The sequence below is a fragment of the Erigeron canadensis genome, chromosome 8 (assembly GCF_010389155.1).
Source record: "Erigeron canadensis isolate Cc75 chromosome 8, C_canadensis_v1, whole genome shotgun sequence".
NCBI classification, from domain to species: domain Eukaryota; kingdom Viridiplantae; phylum Streptophyta; class Magnoliopsida; order Asterales; family Asteraceae; genus Erigeron; species Erigeron canadensis.
Window position 1 is genome coordinate 48,098,933 of NC_057768.1, and position 14,358 is coordinate 48,113,290.

A 14,358-nucleotide genomic window follows, 5' to 3' on the forward strand; every position below is an offset into this window, starting at 1 on the left:
TTAAAAAAACAAAAAATGCTTCCTATTTAATAGATTCCATTATTATTGAATATACATTCAAAATATGGAATTTACAGCAAGGATATGAGCTTATATGGGTCCAGGACTTGTGAATTTTGGTGAAATCAAACCTATACTCACCCGACCACCAGTTTTCATATTTTAGAACTTGATTTAACAGGTCTTTAGCAAGCGATCATGTTTTATTGAGCAAGACGGGTCGACGACAAATGTTAGGATATATGATATCATATGATTTATATCTCCAATATATATAAATGGTTCACTTTTGATGTTATATTAGATATTACTAGTTAATTAATCCGGGTTCAACCCGGACTTTTTAATAAAACTTTTGTAATATTAAGTTATGTCGTATAAGAACTATGAGATAGTTCAACCATACTCATAATCTCGAAATAATATATCTTATATTTCGAATGTATATAGTTAGCTTATTAACCCGTATAATATGCGGATAATTTAAAATTCTATTATGATAAAACTATTTAGATGATGAAAATTTAAAAGACCATGTATAAAATATTTGAGTTTTTAAAGAAAAAAAATATTTTTTTTAGAAAGTGACATCTTAAATAACAAAAATAAAAATTAAATAAACTTTAAAAAAAAGTGCTTATAATATTATAAGAAACTTAAACAAAAAAATTTAACTTTAAATAAAATTTAGAGATGACAAGTAATTTATTTTTATAAAATGATGATTTTATAACAATTGTTTTATTATTTAATATACACGGCCTGATTGATAATATTAAAACGAAAAGAGATGGTGATATAATTTTTGAAAAATTGATATATAGTCGTTTAAAAAAAATTAGATAATTACATTTTAATTTACATTGGATTTAGACTAAAAAAAATAAATCATAAATCAATTTGAAAATAATTTAAACTTATTATAGGATGATGTCATAAATCTAGAAAATAAAAAATAAATAATTGATAAAAATAAATCAAATAATGACAACTAAACATTATTTAAAAAATAATGATGTCATAGAAATCTTATTTTATTTATATAAGTAAAGTGATTACTATCATTATAATTTTATACATATTTATATAATTTACTCCCTTGTTATGTATAAAGGGGTGTCTTAAATTTAGAAATATCAAAAACAATGATAATTAGTTTTGGTAAATACTTCACAGTTTATAGTAAATTGTTTTTTTTTTTTTTAATTTAACCAACAAAATTTCCATGTATACTCTAACATTTTGGTTGGTTATTTATATTTTCTAATATTGTATCTCCATATAAAAATACAATTTGCAATACAATTCTGTGTTATTAAAACTGCTACCAGCTATAATCAACTTTACTTGCATATAATAATTAAATTTTATAGATCAATATATTTATATAAAACTAGCTAATCAACCCGCATATTATGTGGGTACTTAAATAGAATTTGATTTTTCAATGATACACCACAATGAACGTCTTTAACTTTTTATTACGTTGAACACTATTATATTGTATAATTTGAGTAAGCGATGTTAAAACTACAGTTTGTTCAAAATTTATAGTATATACATCGCATTAGCTATGTTAAAAATCTAATGATAACTCAAATCCTATACCTTTAACTCCCAAATGATATTATAGTAATTAATTTTTCTACATATTTGTTTCTCATTTCAATAGAAACCTTCCATGATTATTTACTAAAAGTATTTTAAAGTCACAATATCTTGGAATAAGTTTCCATTATTCTTTTTTTGCCCACTTTTAAATATTATTAGATGATGTCATACAAAAATCAAGATTATATATCAATAAGTCTTTTTAAAATAAAATGACATCATCACAATCTTGTTTTATTAATATAAGATATTTATAATAACATTATACCATAGTAAAGGAAGGCTTAAATAGATAAGGCAAAATGAGCCATTATAACATTTTGCACAATTATTTATATTTTAAATATTTAATCATTAAAAAACATTACAATATCTTTATTTTTATATTAAATAAAAGAGAATTTTTATGACATAAACCTTCTATAAAATAACTTATTTGTCATTTTCATATTCTTTTCTAAAGTTTATTTTTTATATAATTTACTTATGATGTCATAAAAAACTTTTCTTTTTATAATTTTTTTTTTCACTTTTATCTTTATTATTTATGATGTCAACTTTTAATAAAATTTATTTTTAAAGAAAACGACTTTAATAATTTATAGAGAGTGTTTTAAATTTTCATCATCTAAAATTTTTTGTCATTACAAATTTTAAATAAATCCACATATTATGCAAGCTAATAAGCTAATTATATTTGGGACTAAGTCCCATCAATTTTCGTGACAACTTTAATAGTGAAGATAGTGTATACAAAACTTTTATTTTTATGTCCGAATTGAACCTAAGTTAATTAACTATTAATTATGTATTAGATAATTTAAAACCACAACCAGCTAGCCATCATCAACTTTAGTTGCTTGTACTAACTAAATTTATAGCAGTTCAAAAGAGAAAAAAAAATATTATGGATCAATTTATACAAAAACATAAATATTATACCGTAGTAGAAAGATTGCTCAAGTAGATGAGTCAAAATGAATCATTTTCCGTATAACGTTTATTATATATAGTTTATAACTAGATGACAAAATTGCATTTTTAAAGGAAAAAAGAAAGTAGTACATTTTGAGTTTGATAAGCACATATAATATTGGAAAATGATAAACCATACTTAACAATCTTTTTAAAAAACCTCATAATCATGTAATCTTTACACTTTTTATAATTTAAGGATGAGATTAAGAAAGATATGGTGTAAATAACACTCGCCATGTTTTAAAGTTTTTAAGATGATTATTAAGCTATTTATTAGAAAGGATATATCATTTTTTTATATTCTATTTATATATGTATTTTGTTTAGATATTAGATAATTATAATTTTGAAGACTATACATAACACTCAACAAATATTATACATGCTTTCATTTAAAAATAGTTTCCAAAAATCATAACTGCATATTATTCAAAAACTATAACAAACTCGTATTTGATATGTATAAATATTAGATAAAGTGTTTGCATCAATATAACTCCTTAAGCTATAAAACAAAACCACTTCAAATCAAATCAAAATGAATAATAAACGTGTCAGAGATGAACTCGATCCATTTATTTATATAGCAAAAGCGGGTGTTGGTTAAAACAATTAAGTTTCACATGTATGCATATGTTACATCCAATTACAAAAGACTTATCATATTGGCACCAAAACTTAATTTATAAAACGTGTATGCCTACTTTACTTTGTGAACAAGACGAGTAACTAACTTTTTTCCTTTCATTAGTAAAATTCAATGTTCATGGTATATTTGATAACATCATTTTTTTTTTTTGCCCTTAAATGTCAAAGTGTAATTAATTTCATCTCGAATGTCATTCTTTATCATGAAATTATTATGTACGCTATAATCTCTCCCTATATATATATATATATATATATATTTGTAGAATGTACGCTATAATATTGTATTATATACACGTTATATATATAATAATAATTATAATTGTATGTCCAAAAATAGAACTATAAATATAAAACTATATATGTAATATATGTAATGTAATAGATTATATTATATGGATAAAATTGTAGATATAATTTATAGGATAGGATCTCCCGTATGTATATGGAAAATTAACTATGGTCAGTAAATGGAGATTAACATTTAATTAATGTACATAGAGTGCTATGCAAGAAAAATGAAAATACATGATTATCACAAATCCAATTAATAAAAATTAAATGTTTTCTCTATAAATAAAAATAAAAGTGTAAGTATAAATACAATATTGCTCTTGCACAACAAACCATACCGTCACACATACATCTCTCTTACTTACTCTCGTTTGATTTCTCTCTCTCACATTGTTCATCCTTAGCCATGGTTTCTGCTGATTTGGCTCGCAATGTAATCGGTGTCATTGGTACGTATAACTCCCTTTTTCTCACTCATTCATCTTCTTTCTTACATATATATACACATTTATATGTAATGAATTCTAAAGAGTTAACAGCTTGAAATCTGGTGAATAGTTGATGAAATAGTGTCTCTATACATATCAATTATAGTTTTTTTTTTTTTTACAATAATGTTTCTATGTTTTTATGAATTTGATATTTAAAAGATGCATATATATGCACTACTCTTAGCAGTTGATGAAATAGTGTCTTAATTAATTATATATATATATTATATAAAAAAAATATGTTTGTATATTTTTATGACTAATACGAGTACATAGTTCTTTGAACTCCTGTATTATCTATCTTCTTGTATTTATCTTTGCACAATTAATGTTAGTGATTTGATCTTTTTTTCCTTTTATCTTTTCTTTGCAGGGAACATCATTTCGATCATTTTATTCTTGTCGACGGTGTAAGCTTCTCATCATATATATATTCTCTTAAGAAAAAATCTTTTAATTTTAAAATACATACATCGATATGTATGCATGTACAATTGTGTGTGATGCTAAAAGGATAACTACAAAAAAAGAAGAAGAAGAAGAAGAAGAAGATTAAAGGTCTTATAGTTATGGAATGAAAATCGATTAGTATTTTATTAAATGTAGATTGATATATTTGTTTTTATTAAACATAATTATATTTGGTTCACTTAATAAAATCACATATCTGATTTCTTTAAAAAAGGGAGTATACTATTTAATTATTTGATTTAATTTTTTAAAACATACGAGTAATAATTAAATAATACGAAGTATATATTTGGTTCACTTAATAAAATTATATATCTATCGGAGTATACAATTCAATTTAGTTTAATATTTTGGACCTATTTTATTTTGTCTGATGATGATATGAATTTTCAGGCCAACGTTTTATAAAATATGGAAAAAGAAGTCGGTTGAACAATTTTCTCCTGTGCCATATTTGGTCACCTTTGTGAATTGTGGGCTGTGGATCTTCTATGGGCTGCCTTTGGTGCACCCTCATAGTTTGTTGGTTACAACCACAAATGGGGCAGGGATCATTATTGAATCTGTTTACTTGTTGCTCTTTATCATCTACTGCGATCGTAAAAAGAGAGTCAGGGTGTTGCTGGTGTTAGTTGCTGAGATTATATTCCTTGCGGTTTTGGTTGTATGTGTACTAACATTAGCACACACCACAAAGGTTCGCTCTGCCATTGTTGGTGGCCTTTGTATGGCGGGTAACATTATGATGTATGCGGCTCCTTTATCTATCATGGTATGTCTCTCTGTGTTACATATATCTTATAATTTGACATAATGGCGTCGTACATATTTGTATTGTATAGGGTACTATTATTGACTTATGATGATTTGCTTCATGAACAATATTAGGGGAGTGAGTATAACACTATATATTTTGGTCGAGTATAAAGTTGTCGTAATTGACACTGCTGGCAGAAGTCAAGCATATATAGTGTTTTGATTGTACTCATATATGACACATTAACTTGTTTTGTTAAATACCATAACTTGTTAGTTATACGTATCCTCATATATTGTCGAGTATGTCTGGAAAAATGATTAAGGCGTTAGTTGTACGTATCAACATATGTTGTCTAGTGTGTCAAGAGTGTCTAGCTACACATATATGTACTAATCTTTTTTCAAAAAAGGATACAGATTAAATTGCTACACATATATATGAACTAATTCTTTTTTTGCGACAAAGTTTATCACTTCAATTTATTTGATTTTCGTTTGATGTGTCTTGTACTTTTTTTTATAAATTTGCCTGCAGAAAATGGTGATCACAACAAAAAGTGTCGAGTACATGCCGTTCCTACTATCATTATTCTGCTTTGCTAATGGCGTTTGCTGGTTCACTTATGCCCTCATTCGTTTTGATATATTTGTCATTGTAAGAACTCTTTCCTCTTTTCGCCCTGTTATCTCTAATCCAATGGACTAAAACAATTTATACTACTCTAGCCAAGTAATTGATACTATAATTCTAAATTTCTAACAAGTTATATTTTTAAATTTCAGATACCAAATGGGGTTGGGGCACTCTTTAGTCTGGTTCAACTGATATTATATGCATGTTACTACAAATCAACAAAAGAGATAATAGCAAAAAGACAAGCCAAAAGTGAAGTGAGCCTTGGAAAAATGGCTACACCCGGAGAGCAAGTTTAAAAAGCATGCCTTTATTATGTTGAAGTTACTACCATTAATTAGAAGCGTCATTAGAACTGATCGAGATGGTAGATGAGAAGACTTCTTTTTTTCTTTAATGCATTTTAATTAGTAGTTTATTAGTTAATGTCGTCTATGAGAGAATTTTAATATGGAATTTTGAAGATTTTGTATTTTATTATTTGATAAAACCAAGATTGTTCTTGATCTACTTGATATCTTCAAACTTTTTTTAAATGATCTTGTTGGTATATATATTTTTTGGTATATATGCCTTTGTGATTTGAACTTCAAAGGGAGTACGTAGTCACTCTTAATTAGAAAGGTAACAAATGACGAATGACTGAAAAGTCGATCATTAGTGCTTATAATTTATTTTTACAAATGATTACTGTTGAAGCATTAGACATTAAGTGTACGGTTTTTTTTTTCCTTTTCTATCTTTGAAATATATCAATCATATATTTTATTTTTTTCCCTTTGTTTTTGTGATGGTTTGAAGTTTTCTTCTTAGCATAATGTTACACATTTACCAAAACTGTATCTTCAATTCATCTGATTGGATTAAATCAAGTTTTGAAAATTGCAAAACATAACTTAAAAACTATGTTTTATATGTTCAAACATACATATTTTTCTTAAGAAAGAAATAATATTGTATATGTGAATAAATATAGATTTTGAATAAAGATTATAAGTAACAAAGAAATACTCGTTATTGATGACGTTTTTCGACCCGGTTTGCATCATAAGAAAATATTCCTTTAATTTGAAAAGCCAGCCCCGCTCCGTCACAAAATATTTTACATCACAAACAGAAAAAGAATAAAAAAATAGTGTACTAGCCCGATATTGACATAAACACCTTAATGTGTACATAGTAAAGGTTGTGATGATTTTGATTCACATGGCATGGCTCTTAGGAACAAAGCGTTGGTAGTGGTGCTTAAATAGATCTATTTATCAAAAAACGAAACTGCAAATTGCAAAATAAAACTCATGTTTCCAAAAATACAATTTGTGTATAATTTTATTACTTACTTTGAATTTTTAAATATCTGTCTTTTGAGCTGAAAGATTTTATAAACTAAAATACTGGGCTGCCAAAACTTTCTAAAAGGTTTCAAGTAATATATATAAAAAGCACATGAACTCTAAATCAATAAATTGGGCTTTAAATATATAAAAGTTAAGCCCAGTAAACCAACAGTCTGGGCTTTCAACACTGTAAGTCAACACCTAATTTGGGCTCATGAACAGCAAATCCTCCGATCAACACTCTCTGTGAGAGGCTGAGGTCGGATCTCTTCCAGCGGCGATTCAACCAAAACAAATAGGTACATTATATACTCTATTTTTCTTCTCATATCTCAAACACACATATATACATATTATATATAAATAAGTTAGTGCTGGATTTATCTGAAAATAACAGAGGGTGGAAATAAGAATGGATGGAATTGACGGTACACCTAATTTTAAGAAATGGAACATATTATATCCTGTTTATATAAATTCAAAGAAAACAATCGCCGAGGGCAGACGAATTCCGGCAACAAAAGCATGCGAGAATCCAACCGCTTTGGAGATCGGAGATTGCTGTAGCCATCTCAAAATCCCTTTTGCTGTTGAGGTTCTACCCACTCGCTCTTTTATTTATTTATATATCTGTTTTTCTTATAATACAAAATTCATATAGAATCTGATTGGGGGGGATTAATGAATGAATGAAGATTGATAAGGCATATCCAAGGGATTTTATGCAAGTTGGAAGGGTAAGGGTTTTGCTTAAACGGCCTGATGGAAGATTCAGCAATCCGCTTGTTACGAATAGTAAGCATTGCTGTTCCTTTTTGCATTTTACTTGATAGTCTTTTCCTATGATTATCTGCCTGTTTTATTAGCTTCTCACTATTAAAATTTTGTTAACATAAGCCTTAACACAATAACACCCCCCGCGAGTTTGATTAGGAGACTTTACACGCTCCTAAAGCTTTTGGAATTTGAGATTTTTAATACCTGTAGGAACGGCCAAACGTTCTCTTCATTGAGCTATTTGTACTAGGAAAACGCGGTATAGATTACTTACTGCAGGATAACCCCTTGGAAATTGTTATTTAAGTTACCAACCGAATGCAATTATGATCCTTATTCTGTTAGAGATATAGAAAGCCAGATTCAACATCCTTTCACTACTTGTAAAAATAGAGCCAAGTATGTATATGCATCGAATTATTGCTATTTTATGTATAATGTATTTTGTTATCAAGTAACTAGTTTTTTTTTGCCGTGACAACCATATTAGCTTTCACATTAAAACTGTTAAACTGGCACCAGTTTACAAGCAATAAAAAAGTTCGGATACATCCAACAACAATAAATGAAAGTTTCACACATATAGTAGCAAGATTAGAAGTTTGATACGCAATAGAACATTTTGAAATTTGAATACATTGTTGTGCACTTAACCCTTGAAAATAGACTGGGATGTCCACACTACCAGTCAATTGTGATGTACAACTATGTGTCACCAAACACAGAATATGAACCTGTTTACTTTTCAGCTGGCTAAACATGTTAATTTTACATGTATCTAAGGCGGCATCAGTTGCATTTATACATATTACGCTTTGTTGTGGTTCCAGCATGTCTAATAGGCCTTACGCGAGTAATTGGCTGTCTGTTACTTGAACCCATTATAACTTTATAAAATTTTTCCTACTCATTCAATACAAAATCAGAATCTCATCAGTTTTATGATTTGTAGTCCAATTTTTAATTGTTGTTATCTCTTGTGATGCCCATTTTGATCTGTTTGATAATGTTAGTTCACGATAATCAGACAGAGCTCAGAAACATTGTTGTTGTATCCACATAACTTCAGGAGTTCTAATGTAGTGATGATTTGTTAGTTGAACTTAGCATTTGAGTTTCAAATCCTTGCTACCCTTTTTTTTATTACGAGTATTTATTATTATTATTATTATTTTTTGGGATAATGGCACCGGAGTGTAACCAACTATGACCAAAAGGTTATGTAATGTAACCAACTACTCGACTAGCTGTGTAGTGTAACCACCTTTGTTTTTTGGGTTATGTAATGTAAGCAACCGGATGGGAAGCAAGTTGCCGGTTACCACTCTCATTTTTATTCTTTTTTTATTAAAAAAAAAGGATAATGACATCGGAGTGTAACCAACTATGACCAAAAGGTTATGTAATGTAACCAACTACTCGACTAGCTATGTAGTGTAACCACCTTTGTTGAAAGATCTAGATGGTGGCAGCGGTTTTGATTTTGAAGATTCCGGCAACAAGTGACTTTTCTTTTCTATCAATTTGAGTTTGAAGATTTGTGGGTTTTGTTGAGAAATCAAATTTATGTGTAAATGACTAGATTAATAGATGGATATTTATCGAGTAGATGGTGAATGGCAACAGTGAAGAACAACACCAGATTCCGTCGATAGTGAAGAACAACATCAGATTCCGGCAACATAGTTAGTCCGTGTTGCATATGAATGAATATATAGTGATAGATAAAAGAAGATATATTGATTGATGATGATATGTTGAATCGGGTGAGTTAATATATTTGGGTTTAGATTCTCATTTTGGGTTGTGTTGCATAGTTTGTGTGATGAAATGAAGAAGATAAAAGAAGCAAAAGAAATGAATAATTTTATAACTTTATTTTTGTTAGTGGAATTACAAAGGTAGTTACACTACATAGCTAGTCGAGTAGTTCACTACATTACATAACCTTTTTGCTATTTTGATGATATGGAAATATATTGGGATGCCTAGTTAGTTAGTACTATGCTATTGTTTACATTATATTGACTAAAACTAGCTATATGAAGACTTATTTTGCTTTGCGAGTTTACTAGATGATGAAGGAACACTGGATAATTATCATTGTTAATCTGATAGAAATTTTGGTCACTAATTTGTTCTTTCTTTTGATATGTGTACCTTGTAAGATATAAAGTGTTGAGAATTATATTAATTTCTTTTGCAATTGTGGACGTTAATTGCAGAAAAGCAGCTGATGGTCCGTATTGCTGAATTGGTTCCTAGACACCCGGGTAGAGTGAAGAAACAAGAACCTGCATCTACATCAAATGTTGGACCTTCTAAATCTGGCAAGGGTGGGAAAAAGAAGAGATAATTAATGTGTAGCTTTCACAACTTTCAGCCAGCACTCTCCTTTTCAGTTGTTTTTGTTGGGACCTCTTCTTTCAACATACAAACTGTTTCTAGCTTAAACGAGGCCATTTGGCTGCTTTATTGTGAACCAGTAGACACCAGATGTTTGATCATCTCAATTACTTAAATGGATTTCCCGTTGAGTTTATCACATTTGATAGACAATTTTAGTGATTTTGTATTATTCAGTTTTGGCTATGCTATAGAATGTAATACGACTCTTTGGCAAACTGAGTGATTCTGAACCTTCAAGTTAATACGACTCTTTGGCAAACTGAGTGATTCTGAACCTTCAAGTTACGATGCTGTATTTTTCTTTTGAGAAATCATTAACCTTTGTCATAACTAAATAAACTACGTACATATGATAGGCAGTGTCTTTATAATGCATATGGATTGTAAATTTTAAACAATAACAAGCTTTAACTTTAAAATTTACATGCTAATTCTTTTTTCTAGAGAGTTCGTAGATCATCATATCTTGTATCTTTCAAGGCGTTCTAAACTACAATACTTATGAAATTAAGTTGGTTCAGGAAAATATACCAGTGTCATGACAAAAAGGAACAAAAGGGAGAATTCACTCCCCTGTGATCTTTTAAAACGAAAGCATGACTTGCTTCTCTAATTCTTAGACTAGAAAAACGATACTCGACTCATGCACCAATCATGAACTTTCTACTACTCTAGCTTGAAATGTAACTAAAACATAATTCACCTAAATCCGCTACTCCATTTACTAAAGTGGGCACTGATCACATTTATTAATATATAGCCGGCAGCCATCTCTAGCATATATAACCTTGTCTTCAACTTTTCATAGCGCAATACTCTACTTCCATTGACGAAAAGGGTCCACATGATACAACTTTGTTGGAATCGACATCAAACACCATTATTGTCTGCCAACTCTATTTGACTACTGAGTAAAAATGTATTAAGCAGTCTTGCAAGAAAAGTAGCTGCTACGACGTCTAGTATTTCTTTTGATCTTGCAATACAAAGATCAACAAGATACATGCTGAGAGCAGGCTGGAATGGGGTAAGTCATCTTTTTGCATGACTGATGTGTGTCTTCTGCTCAACATTGAAGGCCTTGTAGGCGGCCTTCTGGGTGAGAAGACTTCATTGTGACTTTTGCAGTACCCCCCCTACAGCCCTTTAGAGTAACTCCAATGGTATAGGTTTTTTCTAAAAGCTTTTTATAAAAAGCTTTTCATCAAATGATGGCTCCAATGGTTAAAACTCAAAAAAAGTCTTTTAATTATTTTTTAATTATGAAATACTGAAGAAAGAGAATGTCATGTTCTTGCAAAGACTTGAAATTTCTCAAACTATTGATAAAAAGCTTTTTAATCCAATAGTAAAAAGCTTTATAAAAAGTTTTACAAAAACCTCCATTGGAGATGCCCTTAGAGCAATAAGCTAGTGAATCTACAGAAAAACTCCATAGCCCTTCACAATCCTTTAATAGAAATAGTCACCAAACTTCAAACTGAACCAATAACAAGAAAAGAACTGCTGGATATATGCCTACAGCCAAAATGTAGATAAACTCAAAGCTGAAAGGTGGTTCCCAGGATCTGCCTAGCCTATGTAGAACCCCCCCTGCGCAAGCCATAAAATGGCAGAAACTATGAAGGAAACGGTCCAATCCATGCACTTATAATCCTATCAACGGAAAGATAATCATTTCTCATCACATTGGAAAGGTAGAAAACTAAATGATAATAAGAAAACAGAAACTTCAAGGACAAGCATGCTATGTTTAAGACTAAACGCTGATACTTGTCACCAAACAAACCTAGCAGAAACCTCTTATATCCGGATCTTAGGACTAAAATTGCTAATCACACAAGTATAAAAAGGACAAGCATGCAATGTCTAATGCCTGCTAAGGTACAAACTACCAATAAACACAAGCAAAGATAAATCGGAATACATAGAATACATAGATTACCAAAAGGTGGGTTAGAAAACCACAAAAAATGGAATCTACCAAGGAAAGAATCGTGCATGGTGCTACAAGTCTACGACCACACAGGTTATGCCTTGTTAGGATGTGACCCCATAGAAAGGGTGTGACAAGCCTTGTGGTTTGGATGAACCGGTTCGGTTTCGTTCAGAACTGGACTTCACTAGACCAGGAAGTAACTATTAAAGAAGTTTAGAACTGGGGATTATATGAAAGCCAGATTTTGTTAAGAAATCTGGAACCAAACCGAATACACCCCTTTCTGGTTTAGTCTAGCTAGGTCCAATTCAGGTTTTTTGGCTTTGTCAGCCCATATCGATTTCTGTACACCCCTGATGACTTCCATCAAAACATTCTGGAAAGGTTTAAGTACTACAATCACTGCTTAAGTATAGTCGAATTAATTACGAAAATTGTGTCAATAAAATAGATAGATAGCATAGGTTTCTCGTGTCCTCCAAAGATACACATGTAAATAACTACACATACAAATAAAGTATAAGAGAGGCATATTTTCTATTAAAAGATAGTTTCAAGGAAAATTCTACCAAACAAATAGCAACCTATGAAGAAATCACTGTTGATACGTAACACTTGGGAGATATCACTCAGAAAAATATGATGGAGACACCCATTGTGAAGCATCCAACAGCCACCCACGGACTTAAGCGCTCTCCTGTTGCAAATATTACAAGTGAGATATCATATCTATATAGCATTTTCTAAGAAAAACAATTAGACTCGTAAAGCATTAATAAGATAACCCTGCATAACACATTATCATAAGGCTTTACCTATTCTAGCAGCCTTCCAGAAGAATCCCCGAAATCTGCACAACACATTCTCATAAGGCTACTTGTATAAAACCAATTTCACAATCTTGAACGTACAAGCATAGAAACCTAGTCAACTAAAAAAAAAAGGAAATACAGATAAACATACAAAGCAAAATGAGAATGCAAATGGACGTTGTTCATCATCTCGTGATCTCGACCGGTAACCTTTTGCTATTTTAATTTTTTTTTTTTTTTAGTTTTCGCATTAAGCAAAATGTATATACGATGAAGTGTTTCCTCAAGATTATTATACTATATAAATGGGTGTGTTTGTGTATATGCAATAAATGATAAATCATAATTTAAATCTCTCACACAGTCTCGAGGTTAAACATGTAATCATGACCTAAATTACTGAAAGCCTATCAACCAGATATATATATTTAAAAAAAAAAAAGAGAGGAAAGGGCAAGTAAGTAACCCAGTTTTTTGTTCAAGAATGGTAGGAAACTGCATCTTTAAGAAAGTGCAAGTGCAGATCACCAATAATACCACCGTCAGAAACGAATGGAAATTGAACAGCGCCGACTGCCCATCATATTCATTCAATTCATTAATTAAATACATACATAAATTATAAGATTAGATTCAACAAAATATATAAAAAGGGTGTTCAAAAGGAATTTACCATGTTCTAATGGACGAAACCGTCAGATTTTTAAGCTTCTTTCTTCTTGTTGTTCTTATTCTTCACCTCCGATCCAGATTTTACTTCCAGCGACACAGAAAAAAAGAAGAAAAAAAAAGTCGCGAGTGGGAATCGGGAAACAAAAAGGCAAAAAGCAAACGACCATATCGTTTCTTCTTAAATGGGCTCTTGTTTAAAAAGCCCAACTTGAAATTGGTTATGGTTTACCTACACTTAAGTGGTGTTTGTTTTAGATTTAATAAACTCACTCATAACTTAATCATACATACTTAATTCACTAAGTCATCAAAAGTGTTTGTTTTTTTACTTAATAAATAAAAAATAACTATATTGACTTAATTCATTCAAACGTTATTAATTCATTCAGACACTTATCAATTCAGTCACTTAATGGTTTAAAAAACAAACATGCCTTACACATTTACACTACACTAGACAACAATTTATTAATTTTTAATTTTTTTTTTCATTTGCGAGAATTTTGTAAACTCTTTATTACTATGT

General features: G+C 29.8%; 3 protein-coding genes across 4 annotated transcripts; 2 read left to right on the forward strand and 1 right to left on the reverse strand.

Moving 5' to 3' along the window:
- Window positions 1-3,887: 3,887 nt before the first annotated feature.
- LOC122580336 (bidirectional sugar transporter SWEET6b-like) lies at window positions 3,888-6,313 on the forward strand. The gene is made up of 5 exons (XM_043752607.1): window positions 3,888-3,980; window positions 4,396-4,432; window positions 4,887-5,265; window positions 5,788-5,907; window positions 6,036-6,313. Exons 1-5 carry the CDS (start codon window positions 3,938-3,940, stop codon window positions 6,183-6,185), a joined length of 729 nt encoding a protein of 242 aa, XP_043608542.1. The 5' UTR covers window positions 3,888-3,937; the 3' UTR covers window positions 6,186-6,313.
- Window positions 6,314-7,421: 1,108 nt separating this feature from the next.
- Window positions 7,422-10,547, forward strand: LOC122578891 (signal recognition particle 19 kDa protein). Of its 2 annotated transcripts, XM_043750940.1 has the most exons (4): window positions 7,422-7,522; window positions 7,621-7,818; window positions 7,919-8,018; window positions 10,226-10,547. In XM_043750940.1, the coding sequence occupies exons 2-4, from the start codon at window positions 7,636-7,638 to the stop codon at window positions 10,354-10,356; spliced, it is 414 nt and encodes a 137-aa protein (XP_043606875.1). In that variant the 5' UTR covers window positions 7,422-7,522; window positions 7,621-7,635; the 3' UTR covers window positions 10,357-10,547. The 2 variants fall into 2 exon arrangements, with proteins under 2 accessions (XP_043606875.1, XP_043606876.1); XM_043750941.1 differs by lacking the exon at window positions 7,422-7,522 and having other exon boundaries at window positions 7,543-7,818.
- Window positions 10,548-12,769: 2,222 nt separating this feature from the next.
- Window positions 12,770-13,994, reverse strand: LOC122579776 (protein kish). The gene is made up of 4 exons (XM_043752008.1): window positions 13,834-13,994; window positions 13,627-13,733; window positions 13,164-13,198; window positions 12,770-13,045 (listed from the first exon to the last, which is right to left on the reverse strand). The coding sequence occupies exons 1-4, from the start codon at window positions 13,834-13,836 to the stop codon at window positions 12,978-12,980; spliced, it is 213 nt and encodes a 70-aa protein (XP_043607943.1). The 5' UTR covers window positions 13,837-13,994; the 3' UTR covers window positions 12,770-12,977.
- Window positions 13,995-14,358: the final 364 nt, after the last annotated feature.

Excerpts from the sequence above, each read along its gene's own strand:
- LOC122580336 (XM_043752607.1), top strand. The coding sequence starts at position 3,938 with ATGGTTTCTGCTGATTTGGCTCGCAATGTAATCGGTGTCATTG. Across the intron at positions 4,433-4,886 it reads ATTTTATTCTTGTCGACGGT|GCCAACGTTTTATAAAATAT; the intron begins GTAAGCTTCTCA and ends ATGAATTTTCAG. Across the intron at positions 5,266-5,787 it reads CGGCTCCTTTATCTATCATG|AAAATGGTGATCACAACAAA; the intron begins GTATGTCTCTCT and ends ATTTGCCTGCAG.
- LOC122578891 (XM_043750940.1), top strand. The coding sequence starts at position 7,636 with ATGGATGGAATTGACGGTACACCTAATTTTAAGAAATGGAACATATTA. Across the intron at positions 7,819-7,918 it reads AAATCCCTTTTGCTGTTGAG|ATTGATAAGGCATATCCAAG; the intron begins GTTCTACCCACT and ends GAATGAATGAAG. Across the intron at positions 8,019-10,225 it reads CAATCCGCTTGTTACGAATA|AAAAGCAGCTGATGGTCCGT; the intron begins GTAAGCATTGCT and ends CGTTAATTGCAG.
- LOC122579776 (XM_043752008.1), bottom strand. Across the intron at positions 13,199-13,626 it reads ATTCTTGAACAAAAAACTGG|ATTTCGGGGATTCTTCTGGA; the intron begins GTTACTTACTTG and ends TGTGTTGTGCAG. Across the intron at positions 13,046-13,163 it reads CTGGAAGGCTGCTAGAATAG|GAGAGCGCTTAAGTCCGTGG; the intron begins GTAAAGCCTTAT and ends TATTTGCAACAG.